The sequence below is a fragment of the Pseudochaenichthys georgianus genome, chromosome 19, assembly GCF_902827115.2.
Source record: "Pseudochaenichthys georgianus chromosome 19, fPseGeo1.2, whole genome shotgun sequence".
Lineage (NCBI taxonomy): Eukaryota > Metazoa > Chordata > Actinopteri > Perciformes > Channichthyidae > Pseudochaenichthys > Pseudochaenichthys georgianus.
This window is the reverse complement of record NC_047521.1, coordinates 21,629,902-21,650,831: the sequence shown is the minus strand read 5'-3', so window position 1 is coordinate 21,650,831 and position 20,930 is coordinate 21,629,902. Positions and strand designations below refer to the sequence as shown.

The 20,930-nt window shown below is 46.7% G+C and overlaps 1 protein-coding gene across 1 annotated transcript in view; it reads right to left on the bottom strand.

The window, feature by feature from the left end:
* ntn2 (netrin 2) overlaps positions 1-10,695 on the bottom strand; it is a 29,685-nt gene extending 18,990 nt beyond the window's left edge. Inside the window, exon 1 of the mRNA XM_034106710.2 lies at positions 9,600-10,695. Coding sequence (XP_033962601.1) covers positions 9,600-10,638 — 1,039 coding nt within the window. The 5' untranslated portion in view covers positions 10,639-10,695. The remainder of the gene's footprint in view (positions 1-9,599) is intronic.
* Positions 10,696-20,930: the final 10,235 nt, after the last annotated feature.

The window sequence follows — 20,930 nt, the reverse complement described above, 5'->3', positions numbered from 1 at the left end:
GTCTCCTTTCCGTGTGTGAAAATGCAACAAATATAAGTGAACATATCATTTTAAAGTCTCATCATCCCTCGCTGACACTGCTGCTGCTGCAGCCAAGGTCCGGCCGTGCAGCAGCAGTTACACTGAGCTCCATGATGTGTATAATGTTAAATGAGCTCCTCCAGATGATCAAGTATCACTCGTAAGGACAGTCGTGGCTCGTTCAGATAAGGACAATGGCTTGGATGTGATGTGTGAGCAGTGGAGGCTGAGCACCTCCATCCAAACTGAAGGGGAAGCCTGGCACCAGATTGGGAAAGAGGCCCAGTTTTCCCTGGTCGCAGACCCTGGAAAAAAAGGGGGAGCACATTCCCAGACTGTTTCCCAATTCCATCTGGTTATTACGCAGCCCAATTTGTATGGAATTCTGCAGTTAATGAAATGCTGCTTCGCGATGGATCAATATTGAGGCAGCGCTGTTTGTGTAGAGACGCTGCTGCTGCTCTGGTGCGCTCTCAAGACCTCGTAGGCTCAAGATGTGGATTGACCTTTGACCTTGGGGAATTGTCCAAAGGGGATGCAGAGGGCAGCTTGCACAAAGCTTTTTTATCTTAAGTGATATGGTCCGTGTTTAAGCTTTAATAAAACCACCAAATTCATGATTATCTGTGTGAACTAAACAGCCTGTCGGACTTCTTCTAAAGGCAACGTGACAAGAAACACACCCGCTCCGGTGAGTGTCTGGGCTGTCGGTGGGGGGAACAAGGTGGGGGACTGTGATCATGATCAAGCGTCTCAAACACACACACAGCTGTGAGCACTTGTGCCCATTAACACCTTGTAGCAGCACATGAAAGCCACGGAGCACATTCTCTCCCCGGCTGGAGCACCGACGGTACCTCTGATGGCATCTTCTCGACTCGCAGCTGTGCAGCAAGGTCGGCCGACACAGTCTGAAGTAGGAGAGGATATGTGGAAGCGTGGAGAATGTAAAGAAAGCTCCGATTGAATGGTTTAGCATGTGTGGCAGTGATGGCTTTAACACCTTGTGTGACAGTTGTGACGGAGAAGGAGGGACTGGTGGTTCATTGGGAAAAAGGAGGATGAAATTGAAGTCCAAAAAGGTAATTGCTTTGAAGAAGCAATCAGGCAAAAAGCATTCAATTAGGTGTTTGTATGGTTTCCATGCTTTGTGGACTTCAGCTTGGAGCTGCAGCTGCCCAAGGATCCTGGAATGTTTATGGGTTTGTTTTGAAGTGCTACACACACACACACTCTCTGAGACCCCACTTTCCCCCCAACCTGCCGTCCCTCTCCACCGCAGTAGCCCCCCTCACGCAAATTAGGCTCCGCGGGGACACCCGGACTCTGTTGAAGGCCGTTTTTCAAAGCCTCACAAGTGCTACGCAAACATCCCTCACTAACTCATATCTGTCAGAAGGAAACCGCAGACACTTTTTTGTTGTTCTGCATCCTGTCGGTGGTGGAAAGGCAGCAAAGAAACCGAGATCCTCCAGTGAAGCGTGGCTCCTCTATGGGTCAGTGTCAGATTCACGGATGCAACAATCTGGTTTCTCGTGTTGTCGTGGAAATCACACAACAAACACAAGCTACGAGCTTGGCAGCTTGGCAAGCAGGGAGATGCTGCAACAAAGAGAGGAATCGAGGCAAAGGGGTAAAAAGCCCCGAGGAAAATATTAGTGGAGAATAGTTGCACCACTTTGTCATCACAATGAATCGTGCCAAACGCAAATGTGATGGAATAACTGCTAAGAATAAATGTCTTGTTTTTATCCAATATCTTCAGTTTGTGATCTAAGTTGAGCTTACTTTTTTAAACACATGCAAAAATAGGTATATTTCAGGTCGACTGGCAGAAGAACACATAACTTACATTTCAGCCTTTATTACAGGTGCCTCAACACGTAATAATGCTCTGAGCAAGCTCTTGGTCTGGTGCGTCATGTGTGCTGTGACAAGTTGGCCCGTCGAGACTGAGACTCAATCAAGTGTGTGTGTGGAGGGCCTCGCCTCGCTCGTCCTCTTCATATGTCAGCGGTAAATCTAACCTTATTTTCCCTTCAGCTTCAAGCCAGTAAGCACAGCCAATTGATTTTGGAAGCTTGTGCAAAACTCAAATCCCATGGCTAAAATTGGTCCTTGAAAATTGGAGGCCTGCTCTCCCACCATCACCTCTCCCCTCTTGGCCCAGGCCTGTGGTGCAGACCTGCTGCAGCCCCCTTGGGGTCCTTCTCCGCCTGGCCAAACAGGCTCTGCTCTATGGGATCCTGCCATGATGTGTGTGTGTGTGTGTGTGTGTGTGTGTGTGTGTGTGTGTGTGTGTGTGTGTGTGTGTGTGTGTGTGTGTGTGTGTGTGTGTGTGTGTGTGTGTGTGTGTGTGTGTGTGTGTGTGTGTGTGTGTGTGTGTGTGTGTGTGTGTGTGTGTGTGTGTGTGTGTGTGTGTGTGTGTGTGTGTGTGTTTGGGCTGAGTTACGCCTGGCTGCTCCAGCCACCTGCTCAGGGCACCGGGGGAACACCCGGTTAATTAGCTCCTCATTAGAGCCAAGGCAGTGTACAGTGTGGGCAAACACACACACACACACACACACACACACACACACACACACACACACACACACACACACACACACACACACACACACACACACACACACACACACACACACACACACACACACACACACACACACACACACACACACACACACACACTGCTTCAAGGGTTAGTAGCCGCTCACTAAATACATGGATCAAGTGACAAATGCTGAGAAAGAGTCAAACAGAAGTGAGACGGGCGTAAACACGGCTGAGAGCGGACTCTAATGAGCTGGACCCAGAGTTAAGAGTTCCGAGCTGAAGACTAACAGGAAACTACAAATGCTAGTCCTGCTGTGTTAAAGTAGCTTCTCCCTCTTTGCAACAAAGCCACTTGCTCTTTCCATCTCCTCCACACAGCCATATCGCTCTCCTCTGGCTCTGACACCACGTCTCGGCCGCCCCCCTCCGCTGACTTCTGCGGTTAGCCTCGCGCCACGGGCTTAAGAGCCGGCTCTTGGGAGCCCTTTTGAACTGAGAGTCCCCTTAATTCCTCTCCCACCCCTCCTCTAAGCTTCCCTCCCTGCTCTTACTTTCATGAGACACCATCCCAAATACTCTCACTGGTTGCCTCTCCCTCTTTTCTTTCTCTTGTCCATCCTTTCCTCTCTCTCTGGATGGCATGAGGCGGGGAGAGATTTGAACAAGATTAGGCTGGAGGGTTGCCATGTTGGGGGGCCTGGTGTCAGCGGAGAGTTGAGTCCTTAGCTCTACTCCCTCTCTCTGGTCTACTTCACTTCCCCACATCTAAACACTGTTATCTGTGTCCAGCCTTTTCCTTCACCCTCTGTCTGTCTCGGTTGCTTTTATTTTGTTTCCCAGCGGCAACATCCTGAAGTCCTGAGCGCAGCAGTAGACGTCTGCTGTCAAATTATCACGGTGAATCAGTAACAACCGAGGTAAAAACAGATGTACGTTTGACATGACTCTTGGCATTCACAACCGTGAGGTCCAGTCGGGGGGATGCGTGCCATGCCTGGGCTGGTTTAGAAATAGAAAGTGACAGATGGAGCCTACTGTGGAAATGCACCAATGCGGCCAGAGAGGATAGTAGAGACGCTGAGGGGAAACATAATGGTTTTAGTTTTTCTCTGATCAGGTTGAGACGCTGCAAGGGAAGCAGACGAGTCCTGGCCTGAAGATTGATGGCTGACACAATCCATTGCAACAACCACCATGTCGTTTTCAATTTGAAATGAGATTACTATCAGTTTTAATGAGATTTTATAGCAGACAATTTTTCGAAGGTTTTCTGAAGACTGAAACTACTTATTTGATGAGGGTGGGATAGAAGATAGTATGCTTGATTCGCTACGGAGGTAATGTTAAGTGACATAGCATCGTTTGACCTAATGCTGTCAGTACAAACAAAATCACTTTTGCTCTTATTCATTCTATGAAGACATACAATAACAGACTATATCTATTTCACATGCATGAATGCAGTCCATTCATATGATATCAAATATGTCAGCCACAGTCAGACCAAACCACAGTTTAAGTGAGCGGAGCGATTATTGCATACTCATTGTTAAAAACAGAACATTCTCTCAATCCCCTCCGAATCTCGCTGCCACCGGCAACACCACAGCCAAAACCCACATATTTAACCAACTTCAGCGGCATAAATAGAGGCACACTGTTACCCAAACAGAGGGGATTCAACGAGAGAAGAGTTAAGAGCTTATATCAGCACAAAACACAAGAATAAAAGAAGCGGTAGAAGAGAGGGGAACACGCAGAGAGTTAATCTTTGACAAGAGTCAGTTACACCAGGATGGAGAGGAAGAGAGCGCCGGCGGAGGTGATTGCTACCATCTGTGGGGAGAGTCGATGGGGGCCTGGAGAGCAGGGTGGGCACGCTGCAGCTCCACCAGTTTGCTTTGGCACGGGGATGAAACGCTACATCACACTAGAATAGTACATGTGGCTCTCACACATGCACTGAAGATGCACGTGCACACACTATCACACACACTTGGCCTCAGAGCATATCCGAAAAATCCAGAGTTTGAACCCGGCTGACGTTAATGTTGTTATTGGACACTTTGCTGTCCTTAACGTTTCTTTCACCGTGTTCCCTGTGTGCCAGAGAGCCTTTATGGGTGTCTTGGTGGAACGAGAAAAGCATCAATCCCTTCTCTTGCGGGTTGGCCGAGGACCAGAGTTGCAATACTGACAGAGGGAATACAAGCAAAGAGCAAAGCTATGGGACAAACCAATCAAAGGGACCAAATCCCGTTGTCTCATTCAGATGGAGGTTACTCACACACACACACACACACACACACACCACCAAAACAAAACGCACACGCCTCATGTTTGTAGCCTCTGCGTCTCATGCTAACCGCCCCAGAGGCATCATTTCATAGGGCTGTTGATTTTAGAACAACATTCCTAGCCTGTGTAATTATTTGGACGCACAGGAGGTTTCTTTTTCAAAATGACTTTCTTTCGCTCAGCACCCAGCACCCCCACCGACACACACACATCTCTTGCTCGTTTGTGTGTCGCGCTGTAAGTAATTGAAGTGTCGGTTCCTTGTTAGCCTCCAGCGACAGGCGGCAGAGGAGGGAAGGCAGGGGGGGGGCCGGTCTTTAAGTCAATTAGCGAAAGTAGGAACATGGCACATACATGTAGTAATATCGAGGCAGCTCTGGCTTTTTTCATCCCTACCCGTCTATATTGGGCATCTCACTGACTTCATATCATGTCGACCATTGAGGACAATTTCAGGCTGCAGGATTCTCAGAGTTAAATCGGACTTTGAGCAAGCAAAATAATGTTGCAAGAAAAAGTGCACACAAGTTTAAGAAACAGGGAGTTGATGGTGTTCTCCAATATCATGTAAACCCACAATTGTTTAATGTGTGGTGTCATTTCTTGATCACCGGGCATACAAAGTGTCTAGGTGACTGGATCAACGGTCCTACCTCGGGAGGGGGGAAAAGCCAATTTTGAAATGAGCATATATAAAAAAGAAAAAACATCTTCCTCTTGTCGGGAAGGGAAACTAAAAGAGAAAAAAGCGAGTTTGTTCTTCTGTGGTCTTTGGAGTTTCCACTGATCTGTGCAGATCAGAGGGCTTATTCTGAGCCATGTTCATGTGTTTCTGGTCTCTTCCTCTGACACACACACACACACACACACACACACACACACACACACACACACACACACACACACACACACACACACACACACACACACACACACACACACACACACACACACACACACACACACACACACACACACACACACACACACACACACACACACACACACACACACACACACACACACACACACACACACACACACCTCTACTCGGTGTACTCTGCTCCCTAAGAAACACATCTGTCGAATCCCCCCTAATAGTTTCCCAAAATAAAGCTCAGCCCAAGTAATAACTAATTTGTGGGAATGTCCTTCAGGTGATGACATGATGTATAATGAGAGTCTGCAGTGAATACTTATTTAGTAGATTAATTTCATTTGAAAGGAAGCTTCTTGTGCAGAATATCATATCACTAATTTCCCACTGGACTCAATTTGTCAAAGCCTAGTATTACAAATATTCAACAACCCCACACCCAGACGCTGAAGCAGAGCAGGAACACCCGGATCTGCTACTAACCGCAGGTCACCTGCATTTCTGGCAAATCAAGCAGAAAGGCTTTTCAAACAGCCTTCATGTGACCTTTGTGTTTAATGCTATGAATGCATAACAGTGTGCCTGGCGCAACCCTGGGAGCAGACCTGCTTTAAGGGCCCATTAGGGATGGATGATGTCTGGCCCTGGACTCTTAGCGTCCCAAAGCAGGACTCTGGACTTCCTGCAGTCCAAAATGAGGGAAAGGAAGGGCTGGAGAAAATAAAAAGGTGCTGCAGCCAAACGGGACCAATATGGCTGCAGACACAGCCAAAAGCAGAGCCATAAATTATCATCTACTCAGGATGTCACATTGTCGTTGACTCCACGAGAGGCCTCTTCCACTTCTACAGTGACGCTGGCAGGCTCTATTATGGCATGATACAGCGTCTTACATGTTTAAGTCAACATAAAGGTATTTACATAACGGCATCGACCATGCCAGCAGAAAAGCCAATACTCCATCACAACCAGCAAGCAAATAGCTTTTATCCATCTGTTTCCTGATTCTGTCCTGTGGGCAGATAAATCACAGCTTTTTCCATCATGTCTCCCTCAATACAAACAGACACGCTCCTTTACGAGGCTGCCCTCTCTGACTACTACAGCAGGGATTTGTAAACCCATGTCTTGAGGCAGGATTCATCGCGAGGGAGGAGGCAGATGGGGCGTGTGTGTGCATGGCTTGTGTCTGCAGACAGTACACGAGCTTGCCAAGAGCACAGACAGTAATCTTGGTGCAGTGCATGTCAAACATTTAGTAAGACTGGCGAACAATCAAACCAGCCTGTTGGAGACAATGTTCTTGTCATGCCGGGGGAAGATTTAAGTCGGGACGGCTACGAGTGAGAGCAAAGCATGGCAACATCTGTAAAAGCATCTTAACAATACTGTAACCAGGCACTCCATTTCCCAAGGACTCAGAGTGTGCAACAGCTATTGATTTGGCTCTGCTCTGAATTCCTCATTATCCACAAACCATCTCCCCCGTCGGCTTAACCTTGTCACCACCTCGCAAAGGATCGTGACCTCAGCCTGCCCCCCTCAGACCCTAACTCCAACCCAAACACCCGGCATGCCTCATGCAGGCTCTGGTGACACCTAAGGGACTCCTTGGCTCCGTAACATGCCACTCTTACACACTTGCCCGGGCTAAATACTTACACCTCGCGGCCACAGTGGCTCGCACTGTAGCCCACCGCCCTTTTGTGCACCGCGTCAGGAAGAAAAGCATGCAGAGAAAAATCAACAAGGGGCGGGCGCCTTTTAAGAATGGGTTTAAATATACATTGGAGAGGCCTTTTAAAGGCTACTCAGAGGATATGTTGGAACCAGTTCTACCGGACTAAGCTGTAAAGAGGCTTTTGGAACATGAAATTATGGACATCTGGGACTTGCTTTTTGGCGTGTCCGGATGTATGATCAGGTATAGCGTGCAAATTGCAATAGGCTTTAACTGCCCTGTATCAACACTAGATTAGGTCATCAGAGTTGGCCTGTGCAGCGGGGCTGTTTAGTCCAGAAGTCATGGATGGAAGTGACATATCAACCCCGCCGAGAAGAGCCCTACGGGAAGCGGGTGTAACCTTTCGGAAACAACTACGGGCCATTTCAAAGAAGGCGTGTGCAAAAGTTGAAGCGAGAAAACACTAAGGGATTCACAGGATATTGTTGTAGAAGGGGCTAGGTGTGTAACGTGTGCCTGTATCTTGAAGAAGGAAAAGTGAGGGTGTAAAAGCCAAAGTAAGGTAGTGTTGGCGTAGGAAGTTCATGGCGCTAAAAAGGCCAAAATGCTGCTGGGCTCTGTCACTCTCTGTCCCGTTTAAACAGATCTGGCACTGTTCAACGCTAAATATGATCTCAGGCCAGCTCACCGGGCAATTATAACATGTTAGAAAAATATACACTGCTTTTCAATGTGTTGCTCCTGGTTTTTTTCCTCTGGCTGTAATTTCATGTCATTATGGGGAAAGGTTAAAATGGGGACTGTGGGTGCTAATACGGTTTCATTTTTCTACGCTCACACATTTTTATGACAAACAAAATTGACTTGAATGAGGTCCCACCTATTTCTATTTATACTAAGAGTAATGCTGTTAAAATGACCACCGAAGAAACATGTTGGAGAGCGTTTTCCAGAGTGAGGGGAAAACACATGGTTAACATGGCATGAGTCTTAAATCTTTGTACAGCCATGAAATTAATATATGTTCTAAATATCACATAAAAGCCTAATCCAATATAAACATAACCCATTTACATTAACAACAATTGCCACAGAAATTGCTATAATGTTTACTTGGCAAGCTTTCAGAGCACGTCTGGATGGCTTTTACAGAGCATGTCTTGAGGTACAGGCAAACACTGCCAAAAAACATTCTTGGAAGACTTAGCTGTAGTGCTGCGCCAATTACTCGAGCTGTTGTCATCCACTGTTTAGACTTGCTCGTGAAAAAGAGACAAGTCCAGAAAACATGAATTTTGTTACAAGTAGGGTTGTTTTTCCCCTGTAGAGGGGCGGCGCACAGAGAGGACTGATGGGAAATGCAAGGAACAGGTTAGGCTCATCGGACACGGTGCCCACATTTATAAGTTCAACCACTACCAGAACTCCTCACCTGCACAAACACAAACCTATCCAGTATGCTCTGGCAGCTCTCTTAATTACCGCTGTGACAGTCAAACACAGGTCATCACAGTTCAATCATTGCTGTCATATCCTGAGTGGGTGGTGAAAAGGTCATCACTCCGAACAACATGGATTTTTTTTAAAGTGTCCTAATTTTCAGAAACGCTTTGAACTAAAAATGGAGCAGCTGTAGAAAGAGCGGGTTTCAACACATTACATTTCCATGCTACTTTATAATGGCCACTGAATTAAACACAGATAAATGATATCCTGTAAGAACAACCCTGTCTCCACACTCAAACACATAACGCAATCAAATGACTTGTTTGCTGTAGTTTGTCCATAAAACTCTTTGGATAGGTTTAGTCATGGTTTGGCTTTAAATGTTGTTGTGTCGTTTTAAGTTAAGGACGTACATTTAAAAAAGGACTTGGTTTGGTGAAATTCCTGTTTGTTTAACCTATCCAGCCCAGCGTCATCCTTTTTGAACACTTTGTTTACTATTACTAAGAATCAGCATTTCATTTGTTTAAAAAAAATGTAATTTTACATCTAATGTAAAAAAATGCTTCCCAGAACACCTCTTTCACTAAATGTAAGTTCTCATATATGATCTGTAATGATTTCAGGCAAAAGGTATTCTGCAGTATGTCGCACAGCAGAACAACTGAAACATGTTGAAAAGCATATAAAGAAAGACAAATGGTGAGGAAAACGTACCCAGACACTCATTGGCCTCGCGAGCATTGGCCCTCTGCCACGGCCGGTCGTAGTGAAAGGGCTTGCAGCGGTCACATTCAGGGCCCTCCGTGTTGTGCTTGCAGTCACACACCGGTTTCCCTTCCTTGTCTTTCAGACAGCGGGAGCCGTGTCCGTTGCATTTACACCTCCCGCCCACCTGGAAGTCTCCCACTGCATAGAAATAAGTTGGCAGCGACGATGTCACCGCCATGGGGTCGTCGCTGTTGCTCGCAGCCCCCAGTCCCTGCTCCCGGGGAAGCTGGGGCCGGCTGAAGACCACGCGGATGTCGGTGACAGTCACCCAGTCCTGGAGGACGGGGCTGTTGTCAAAGTCTTTGCCAGAGGGCCGTCCGTCCAGAGTGCTGAACGCGATGAGTCCTCCAGACAGCGGGTAGAGGTCGGTGTGGCCATCTGTGCATAAAGCCTCCTGCTCGTTCTGCTTGGTAATGGACGCTTTGTTTGGCCGATTGTACAAGCGACGGCACTGCGAGGAGTAGAACTGGTAGGGCATCCAGGTCTTGCCGTAGTCCATGCTCTTGTAAATGGCCAGGGACTCGGGTCGAGGTGAACAGAACTGCAGGCTGACGTAGGTGATCTCAAACTTTTTACCCAGTGAAAGGGTGAGAGTCACGTTGTGCGGCGAGGTGTTCAGATTCTCCGACTGCCAGCAGGTGAGGTTGTGCGCTGAGTTGAGGTCAGTGAGGTAGGAAGCTGGGTGGGCACGGCGAGGGTCCGCGGCGTCACAGATTTGGCACGAGCGCACAGATGGCCGATCGTCGCCCCGCTCCACTACGCTGCAGGACCGGGATGCAGGCCGGCCGCACACGCTGGACACCATCACCTCCTTGCCAAAGGCAGCGTTGATGAACTCGGGGATACAGCGGCGGGCTGCGCCTTGGTCGTCGTAGCAAGGGTCCGGAGGGGTCTGCTGCCCTGAGAAGGGGTTGATGGCGCTGTGGGTGAAGGCTGAGCATGTCAGGAGGATCAGGACCAGCAGGCACCTCCAGGGTTCCCCCATCCTGCTCAGAGGGCCTGAGAGTGTGTGTGTGTGTGTGTGTGTGTGTGTGTGTGTGTGTGTGTGTGTGTGTGTGTGTGTGTGTGTGTGTGTGTGTGTGTGTGTGTGTGTGTGTGTGTGTGTGTGTGTGTGTGTGTGTGTGTGTGTGTGTGTGTGTGTGTGTGTGTGTGTGTGTGTGTGTGTGTGTGTGTGTGTGTGTGTGTGTGTGTGTGTGTGTGTGTGTGTGTGTGTGTGTGTGTGTGTGTGTGTGTGTGTGTGTGTGTGTTCGTTAATGCAGAGTCTTCGGGTGTGTACCCCAAAAGTCTGTGAGTGTAAATGTGGATGTCGTGGTGCAGATGTGTGTGTGTGTGTGACTTTTCCCCTAGGTGTGTATACTTGTGAGTCAGTGGAAGCGAAGTGTCTGAGCTCAGTGACCCTTCACTTCAGGCTGACCAGAGCCTTCCTGCAAGAAAAAGAAACAAACAGAAAGGTCAATGTCATGGACATATTGTTACCATAATAGGATATCCAATAGAATGTAACGCTGGTCTAATCCTTAGGAAGGACATGAAATTGTATCTTGTACTTGTACTGTACAAGTGCATATTTCCATTGACTAAAAGCCTGTTAAAGGATAAGACAGTTGGATGGGGCCCAAGAGAAAGGGTTTGACCATTTAAAGAGAGACATTAGTCGCTGCATCCTGAATGGTAATGCCGGCCTCTCATCCAGGACTTCCACTCAGGTCAAAAGTGGACCAAAGCTTTCTGGTCATGCTTCAGCAGCATGGCAGAAGCCACCCCATAATCCCTGGCTACTCTGCAAAGCAGTGGACCGTGTGTGACCCTGGGCATGGCTCTGCGTCAGGGTTATGTTTTGAAAAAAAGGGAACTATTTTTATATATGAAGACATGGCTTTACTTTTTCAAGTTCTTACGAATTTGATGGGAAACCAACCGTTGCAGTACTATTGTTACACGGTGCTGACCCGAGAGAAGGACGCATTATCTCCATTCACTGAAGCAGAACATTCTCCAAAAGTGATAGCTGCTTAGGATTATACTGAGGCTCTGAGACTCCATTCAAGCCTTTCACAATCTCTGGGTCAAGATAGATACCTGGATGACATCATTCATACGCTCACAGCTAGACGAGGGGCCGCTCTGTCCCAAAAAGAGAAAGATTGAAGGAGGGGGGGGGGGGGGGGGGGGGGGGGGTAAAGCCGTTTGGCAAAGAAAAGGACAGAGAAAGAGATATATATATAGCCTGAGGCTTTCCTTCCTTAATCCCCTTTTTACTTCCCTGGGCGTCAAATCCAGAAGAGCCCCATTTCCAAACAGACAGCTGAGGGGGTGAGAAGGCACCCCAGCCCTCTGAGCGAGGTATTTATTAAATGACAATGAATCCCACCCACCTCCTCTTACCCTCACTCTCCCTCTTATACTACAGCATCGCTCTTCATCTCCGTAGAACAAAAGGCCGCCTCTGTATCCACTTCAGTCAAGCGGGGAAGGCAGACAGACGGTTTAGGGGGAGACGGAAAAACAAAAGTTTCGTTCTTTTCTTATGTGAGGGGTCCAAAGCTAGCAACCCCTCAAACAAGGGCCCAGTGGCCTGGCAAATAGGAGCAGTCTTCTGTGTTCAAGTGCTTAAACCCAGCCATTTGGCCGCTTCTCAAGGGTGTTAGGGGAAAATAGTGTGAGGGAATTATACCGAGCATAAGACTTTGGAGACGAAATAGCGGAGGCACAGCTGTTTCTTATGGCAATGATAGAAATGTGAACGTAATACAAAAAGAAAAATGCAAACTTCTGGAGGTTATTTTTGAACTAAAGGGATAAGTGTGCATTTCCTGTAATGCTGAGGTAGCCCAAGAAGTTTGAACACAAAAAAGAGCTATGCTGTTACAATATTCATCATGGAGTGCATGGAGTGGGCCTACTCATAAAGGCTTGGAGTACGTGGGCTTTGCCAGGACGGATCAGGCCATTGATCAATGACATGTGTCTGAGGACGAGGAGGTTAAAGTGGGCACACGGGCGGGACTTCATCAGCCAAGGCACTCCATCAAAAGGCTGGCCGCGGTAAAGCTGGCGGGCCCGACACCCACCGGGGGGGGGCACGGGAGCCGGCTGATAGAATTAGCAACTCATTAGCATCCGGGCCCAGCTTCCATCAGCAGCATGTTCATCCGAGAAGAGAGACAGTGGGGAGGCTGTGAAGGGGAAGAAGGGGGGTGTGAGGGAGCGGGGGGAAGGAGTTATGACAGGTGAGGGAAATATATGGAAAGAGGGAATTATTCAGACGGTATTTGATGGGTATGCTGTTGAGGGAGTGAGAGGAAGTTTAATGAACAGCAGGCAGGAAACATGCGTACAGACTTAAGACTGAAAGAGAGGACACACAGGCACACGGAAGAGTTTCAGTAGATAAGAGCCAAAAGAGGGGGAGAGAAACAGCGAGGGACGCGACAGTGATAAAGCAGAGATGACGCCTCGGGGGCGAGCGAGGACAGATATGGAAGCAGTATGAGAGAGAGGGAAAGTGACAGAGATGGAGGGAGGGAGTCAAAGGAAGGACATTTAAAACGAGAAGCGGAAAGATGGAGAGAGAAAGAGACTGGAGGCAGATTAAGGTGCAGGACAGCGTTGGTCTGTGTCTGGACTTCGGATGACTAAATATGGTGCGGTCCGTGTGCCGCCGGGCCTGCTGGGAGATTCTCCCAGAGTCTGGTGCTGTCAGGCGCGTCTGGCAGATGAGCTCGTAGGTTAAACAGAGAGAGAACAGTGACACGGCTGTTTAATTCAACTCTGTACGCCCTCTGAAATAGATGCTCGCCTCGCAGCAAGTGTTAGGGCTTCTCGGAGGCGCTGCAGCAACACTATGCTCTGGCAAAGAGCGGCTCTTTATTACACACGTCTTCCACATTGCTATAAACACGGAGCCAGTTCCACAACATCTCGCTGGATCCGTGAAGCGTTGCCAGGATGTCACAGTGGTGAAGCTGGCTGACCTTTAGATACTTACAATCTGTTTCAGCAAGAGCAATTCTTTGCTTTCAGCATTGACAGTGTGTTTAACAAGCAACGGTCTTCCCTCAGTGGGGGCAGACATTGTCTTTCATTAAATGTGGTTGAAGTAGCAACAGCTGCAGGCCCCTCTCTCTGAAGGAGACAATGAATACCACACTGAAGTGCTGCTGCATGTTGGAGCTTCATATTAGGTTTACAAACACGTATGGATCTTCTTATTAGCTTCAGCACAGAAGCTCATAAGCCTATTTGTCAAATGTCAGACTGTTGCTTTTATAAATCAAGAATGAATCCATGAATTCAAACCTGTGTCAACTTGTCTAAGATATAAGCTTCTCCGGCCGTTCTTGCCAAAATAAATTCTTAGTTGGCGATGTTGACTTATCCTTTAGTTGAGTTAATCGACCAAGTAAGCAACACAGAGATGAAGCAACCTATCCGTTTTCAATCTGTGCTTTTAATACTAAAAACCTGCAACAGCATAATATGTGAAAAGCAACTTATTATACAGTCTGATGTTACAAAACGTTTTCCCTCATATTTTGCGCATTAACCTTTGAATGTCCATTTTCCCTCGCTACAACATTCATAATCGGTTCAACATAAAAGTTGTCTTCAAAGCACACAAGTTAGTTGCATTTAGGCAACACAACTGCTCTCTACTAACAGCGGTCTCCTGACCCAAACCATCTCCCTTGCTTTGTACGCTTCCTGATTCACAATAACATGGAATACACACATTATAGCACATCAAGTGTCCTGACAAGCTAAAAGACAAACTGTTCCTGCAGCAGCTCAGACATCTCTAAGTGAATGCTGCTGGGAGTGTGGTGATAAATACAAACAGTATAGCCAATTCATCACCGCAGCATTCCTCCGTGGATTAATGGCGAGGAAAATGTACTTGTGCCGACGCGCTACAACCCCCTTTGGCTAAGCTACTGCGGTGTTACTCTAGAAGACTTGCCCATTAGTGTTATGGACGCAGTATGTGAATGGATGAACACATATGGGACTTTTAGAGTGGAAGCCCCCCGGCATAAGAAGAAGTCGTGTCTCACCTAAAAAGGCTACCATTTGGCTATTGGAACGTATTCAAGGGATTTAATCAAAGTGAGACAGCGCAATTAGAGAAGGTAGATGATGGACGGCAGAAGGAAGGGAAATTAGAGGTGGGTGAGGAATAGAGAGAGAAAGAGACACAGGAACAGGAAGATGACAGGGTGGTCCGGTGGTTTCAGCAACGTTTTTTCAGCTTCTCTCTGTCACCGGGAGATCAGCCCATGTTGAGTTGTCTCTCTTTCAAGCGTGGGCTCCTCTGTCAGAGTTCACAGATTAGGAAAACAGAAGTCGCTGAGAGGCTTTATTTGGCTTGGGTGTAGAGGGGAGGGCGCAGTGGGAGGTGAGGAGAGGAGAGGGACAGCTGAGCCACTTTGTATCCCAAGTGGGAACCGTTCACGCTGCTCCAGAGTTGGCGTGGTGGCCCCACTAAGACTGGGAGTGAATGGGGGTCTATGGGGTCGCCTCATGGTTGACAGCAAGCTGGGGCCCAAACTGGTGCCCTGCTGTCCTCCAGCCTGCTGTACCGTAATCCCTGGTGGGGTTATTAGTGGCTGCTCAGAACCATGGAGGACTTTTTAAATGGCTAACAACAGGACCACCTCCATTCTCATTATCATCATGGAGAGATGCATTGTATTCGTATAAAAGAACACAGTGAGAGCGCCAGCAGTCACAAATCCCCCTGAACGCAACTTTTTCAGTTTGTCTTTGATGCATTACACGGGAACATCATATCCGCTCATATGGGTTTTATTATCAGGTCACATTTCGGATCATTTTAATTAAAGATGAATCATTTTGACTCAAGAAACATGTTTTTTTTTACCACAATTACTAAATGACTTAAAACAAAGTAAGATTGTCAACGTTTTGGGGATTCATTCTCTGTCAATGACCACATCGATAAATAGAATAATTTGGTCAGCCCCAATCACATCATCACCATCTGTATCCTCGCCCACACACTATTTTAATTGGTGAATAAACATGTCCAGATGAAACAACATGACTGACAGGCCTCAGGTAACAGGGGTCAGATATTCCACTTGGCGATGGGCGTCTCCGCAGTGGTGACGGCAATCCTACTGTTGTTGTAAGTGTGTGTGTGTGTGTGTGTGTGTGTGTGTGTGTGTGTGTGTGTGTGTGTGTGTGTGTGTGTGTGTGTGTGTGTGTGTGTGTGTGTGTGTGTGTGTGTGTGTGTGTGTGTGTGTGTGTGTGTGTGTGTGTGTGTTCTAGCATTACTATACTTGTGGGGACCTACATCTGTTTACATAGTCACGTGTGGGGACTGGCTTCCCTTATGGGGACAAATTGGAGGTCCCCATGAGGGGAATAATTAATTTTAGGGTGAAGACTTGGTTAGGTTTAGGATTAGGGTAAGGGTAAGGTTAAGGGTAAGGGTAAGGGTAAGGTTAGGGTTAGGCATGTGTTGGTTATGGTTAAGGTTAGGATAAGTCTCCAGGAAATGCATGAAAGTCAATGTAATGTCCCCTGAAGTGATGTATACATGGTATGTGTGTGTGTGTGTGTGTGTGTGTGTGTGTGTGTGTGTGTGTGTGTGTGTGTGTGTGTGTGTGTGTGTGTGTGTGTGTGTGTGTGTGTGTGTGTGTGTGTGTGTGTGTGTGTGTGTGTGTGTGTGTGTGTGTGTGTGTGTGTGTGTGTGTGTGTGTGTGTGTGTGTGTGTGTGTGTGTGAGGGGGGGGGTATAGGGTGATCAGAGGTCCTTGCTGGCATTCATTAGGGATTTAGGAGAAGGGGAGGAGGAGCAGGGAGAGCCGAGGGCAGGAGGGGGTCAGCTCTCACAGCTGAGAGCGTCATTAGCAGAGGGATCACTGACAAATTTTAAAAGTCTGCTTATGTCTGCTCACAGGCGCTGTGTGACTGTGTGAGCGTCTCTGGAAGGCTGCATCTGATAAATCACCAGAGTTTTTACGCTTACTGCAACCTTCAGAATCACTTCAAACTGCGGCACCTGAACTTGTGGCCGTACCTGAACTAGTTCTCTGTTACCAGGATAATAAATACGAGGCTCTAGAGTGCAAGGGCTAATCACAACGCAGGAGTATCTAAAAAGCATCGTAAAACATATACATGATATAATCTCTGCCTTTCCATCTCTGCGTCTGGCAGAAAGAGACACTGCAGGAGAAACGGCCGAACGCCCAGCGGAGGAATGCAGCAGCTTCTGTGGCCGAGCCCACACGGCGGTTCTCTGGATCAACAGAACCTGATCCAGAACCGAACCGGAGGAGAGGAGACAGACAGCAAGAGGTGGAATATGAGGGTCGGGATAATTCACACAGACGGGAAGCGGTGCGCAGCTACCGCCTTCATTCGCACATATACATGTTGGTATTTGAAAAGTAAAAGTAAAATGCTGATAGGACCCTTTCTGATAATGAAGTGTTCTGTGAGGTCAGGGGTTTTGGTGAGAAAATGGGAGGCTTAGGGAGGAAAGAGGACATGAGCAGGGAGAGAGCTCTGGGTAACAGTGACTCAGGGTTTAGTGGGGGTTAATTTATGAGAAACATGACACGCACAAATAAAAATATCTAGAATATAAGGGCTCTTTGTTTCACTTTCACATGGAATTCAACCCCAACATATTATGCTTAAATGCTGCTAAGATGACCTTAGAGTAACTTACTTGTTTTTCGGTAATAAAAAGTCAAGAGTAAGTCAGAATATTTCAAGTAAATATTAATAGCAATACACGGTTCAAAGATTAAGTGATTGAACTTCAAATAGTATTTTGAACATTTGATTTTAAAATGTATAGCTACCGTTTTTCCTATACGCCGAACACAACACGTTTGTTACATTTAGATGACACTACAAAGTATACTAGTTGAGTTTTAAACATAAGCATCCAACTATCCATTTGTTTTGGGTCAAATGTGTGGATTAAAACATTATATTTGGGTGTCATTAAAAGATAATACAAATACCACGTTGTTCTGCAACCAGGGGCATAATTGCTTTGAAAATAAAACATCAAAGAAGGGGTAACGTTTAAAAGTGTGGTATAAATGTCCAACGAGGCTTCAGTCCTGAATAAATTCTCAAATGAAAAATATAGCTGTCAACTTGAGGGAAGGAAAAAGCTGTTCTCTGTCTTGGATGTTTAACTGGCAGAGCTATGGACTTGTGAGAAAAGAGACAAGAGTTCAAAGATTTACGGCCTTCCAAGTCAAACTATGATCTGCCTTCAAATACATGAAATATTTCCTCTACATGTGCCGTCAAGATGCGCCGAGAGAAGGATGACACCCTCCGCCCTGCGATGCTGGGCCGAGGCAGATTCCTTCCTCTTGTTTGTCTCTGGATGAAGAACTTGCAGCAGCGTTACAGAGATGATAGAGACATTTGAAGGAAAAAAAAGCTGAGTGTTCTGTTTTTAGAGTGTGTGGGTGGACTGAGGGCTCCTTGATTGAACATTTCCCATGGACCTGAGCTTAACCCTGACCGCAGCGGTGAGGTTGGAAGGGGAGCGGCAGGTGAGGTGTTCCTGAGAGGAAGTAGCTTGTTTAGCGGCAGGGAAGGATTTAAGGAGAGGTGAGCACTCCTTCAAAGCCCTTTGAAGGCTGGCTGCGGTAGGCAGAGCCGCGGTTTTCCCCAAAAGCCCCCCTAACAGGAAAATAGCCTCTTTTTTTTCCATTGCACAAGAGCAACCTCTACCCCACAGCCAAAAGCAAGGACCCGCTTTGAACTCGCAGGGGGAAAAAAACCCACAAATCATTTGATTAAGTGCTTGGAATACTCGCACGGTTGCGTACATTACACTTAAACACACACGTTGTTGACGGACAAACACATGCTGTACGCTAGTTCTCATTCTCAATACGTGCCCTCGCTCTCACAGGAAGACACACTGAAGGATGCCAAAGCTGGTGACTCATCAGAAAACTCCCTTTGCCTCCTTCCCTGGTTTCTCTTCCATTATTCTATCTTAACTTTAAAACGCACCGTTTGTCTAAAGGTCAGGGGTCAGCAGCCTCCCTGTGAAAACGGAAAGAAGCCCCATGTCTGTCTTTTGTCTTTACCTCCAAATCAAACAACAAATACGTATCTTATCATTGCCCTCTAATGACACAGGCGTTTTCGGACCCAACAGCCCTTTTTGCAGGCCGACACCATGTCTACTGTAACTGTAACAAATCACCATCAACGTTTATGAAGAGACTTCAGCTGACTCCTAAAAGAAAACGCTCTGCAGGTTAGGAGAGCTTTGTTATCAATGTTAAAAAGGGTTTAAGAAATGATTGTGGTGCTAAATAAAATAAGTTTTTTAAAAAAGTACTAAATAGCTGTCTTCCATGTCAGATATTGACCACCTGCCTCCCTGCATGCAGTTCCTCCTTTGCTCGCCTGATAATTATTATGGCCGCAAGATGTCTTTGTGACTTGGTCAGGAACATTTGTCCTTGTGGGGCACTTGTTAAAACAACCGACTCCTGTTGGAAACTCTCCGTTAGCAGGTTAGCATACTATCAAAAAAGTGGTCCAACTATATTATCTGTATACAGATGCTTTGCTCTTCCCTCTGAAACACCAACTTAATGTTGACAATATGAGCATAATTGAGCATGGCCCATCCGCAAAAACAAAACAATTGAGTTCCTTTGACAAAAATCAGATCACCGTGTCTGACAGTGCCAATAACCCAGAAGATGTATACTGTGTGCTTCCAAGTCAGATACAGATACTGATAGGTACTAAGTGGGCACAGACACACTTGCGGACCTCACACACTCTTATCCCTTGTGCATCTGGAGGAAATGTGCGGTTGACACATGCTGGCCTAGCAGGGCGCGGGAGCGGCAGGATGAATCATGGGAATCTTTGCCGCTGGGTGCTCTTCACACGGTGAAAGACATCTTGGGTGTCACGCTGACGAATGACAGGTATTTTAACAGGAAACGTAACACCCAATTTGTCACTCAAAGAGAAAACACACGGCCACTTAAGTCAGCAAGACAGCACTCTCACCTCTGGAGTGGAGACAACGAATGTGTGAGTGTGAGACTGTGTGAAAAGAGTTGACTTTATCACCACATCCATCTGCAGATCTAAATGTTGATACCTATCTGGGGTGGGAATGATCCAGGAAGGAAAGAACATAACATCTCTATATGTGAAATTCCAAGTGCAGTCCAATCAAAATATTAAACTGCCATTCAGGAAAACTAAAGAGCGTTTTATTCTTGGTGCCAGAGCCTGACATGGTGGCTGCAGAGAAGCAGCTGAACAATGAAAGAGGATCATTCTGATCTCACTGACAGCTTCATACGCGAGGTCATGGTTGAGATAATTGTATTAAGGGCCTCAAGGTAATTTGTTAAAAGAGACAAAAGATACACTCAAAGATGAGATGGATGTTTACATTCAGTCAAATACTGAACATGAAGGACTGACAGAACGAAAGATCAGTTCACCCCATTTTAAACCCAAAGGAGAAAAACATATTTGATGTGTTGACTTAACTCGCTCAGGTGGACGGAGCCAACAGTTCTGACGAATCCTGCTTTTCCAAGCACAAGAAAACGATCGACTTATGTTACTGCAGCTTTCTCCATCCGTACGCTTTTCTCGGGGGTCCATAAATACCACATACACACACTCCCAGGAGTGAATCAAATCTGCACTATGTTGCCTTGGATTAGCTTCCACGTCACGTGCCCTCAGCTGCTCCTGGCTCTACCTCCCTCAGTTTGTTATTGATGGAAAGAGGGTGTGATGCAATCAAATATAGATTATTAAATGGACAAAAACAGAGAAACATTAGACACGTTGGAGATAAACATCACATCTCTTCACCACAGGCATTAAACTCAAGCGTTTTACACTTCACATTCCCTCTGACCTCAGTGCACGCTGAGGATTCAGAGGCCCTCTTTGTGGACTGATTCCAGTCATTTGTGGTGAGAGTGAGAAGTAGGTCAAGTGGCTGACACTGTTTCAGTGTGGAACAGGGGCATACTTTAAGTCTATTGAAGCAGGGACGATAAGCAATCTGTATGGACTCTCGCTTTCACTTCCAGGCTTGTTGCTGCTTGTGAGTAGAGTTAGAGTTAGAGAGGTTTCCTCTGACACCTTCACTGTCATCATCATCACTATAATGCTCAATGAACCCCAGATAAGACAACTTAAAAGACAACTGATTTTCTCTTAAAAGTGGCTTTACAGAATCTAGAAATGTGTTTTAACATGCCAGTGGTGGTGT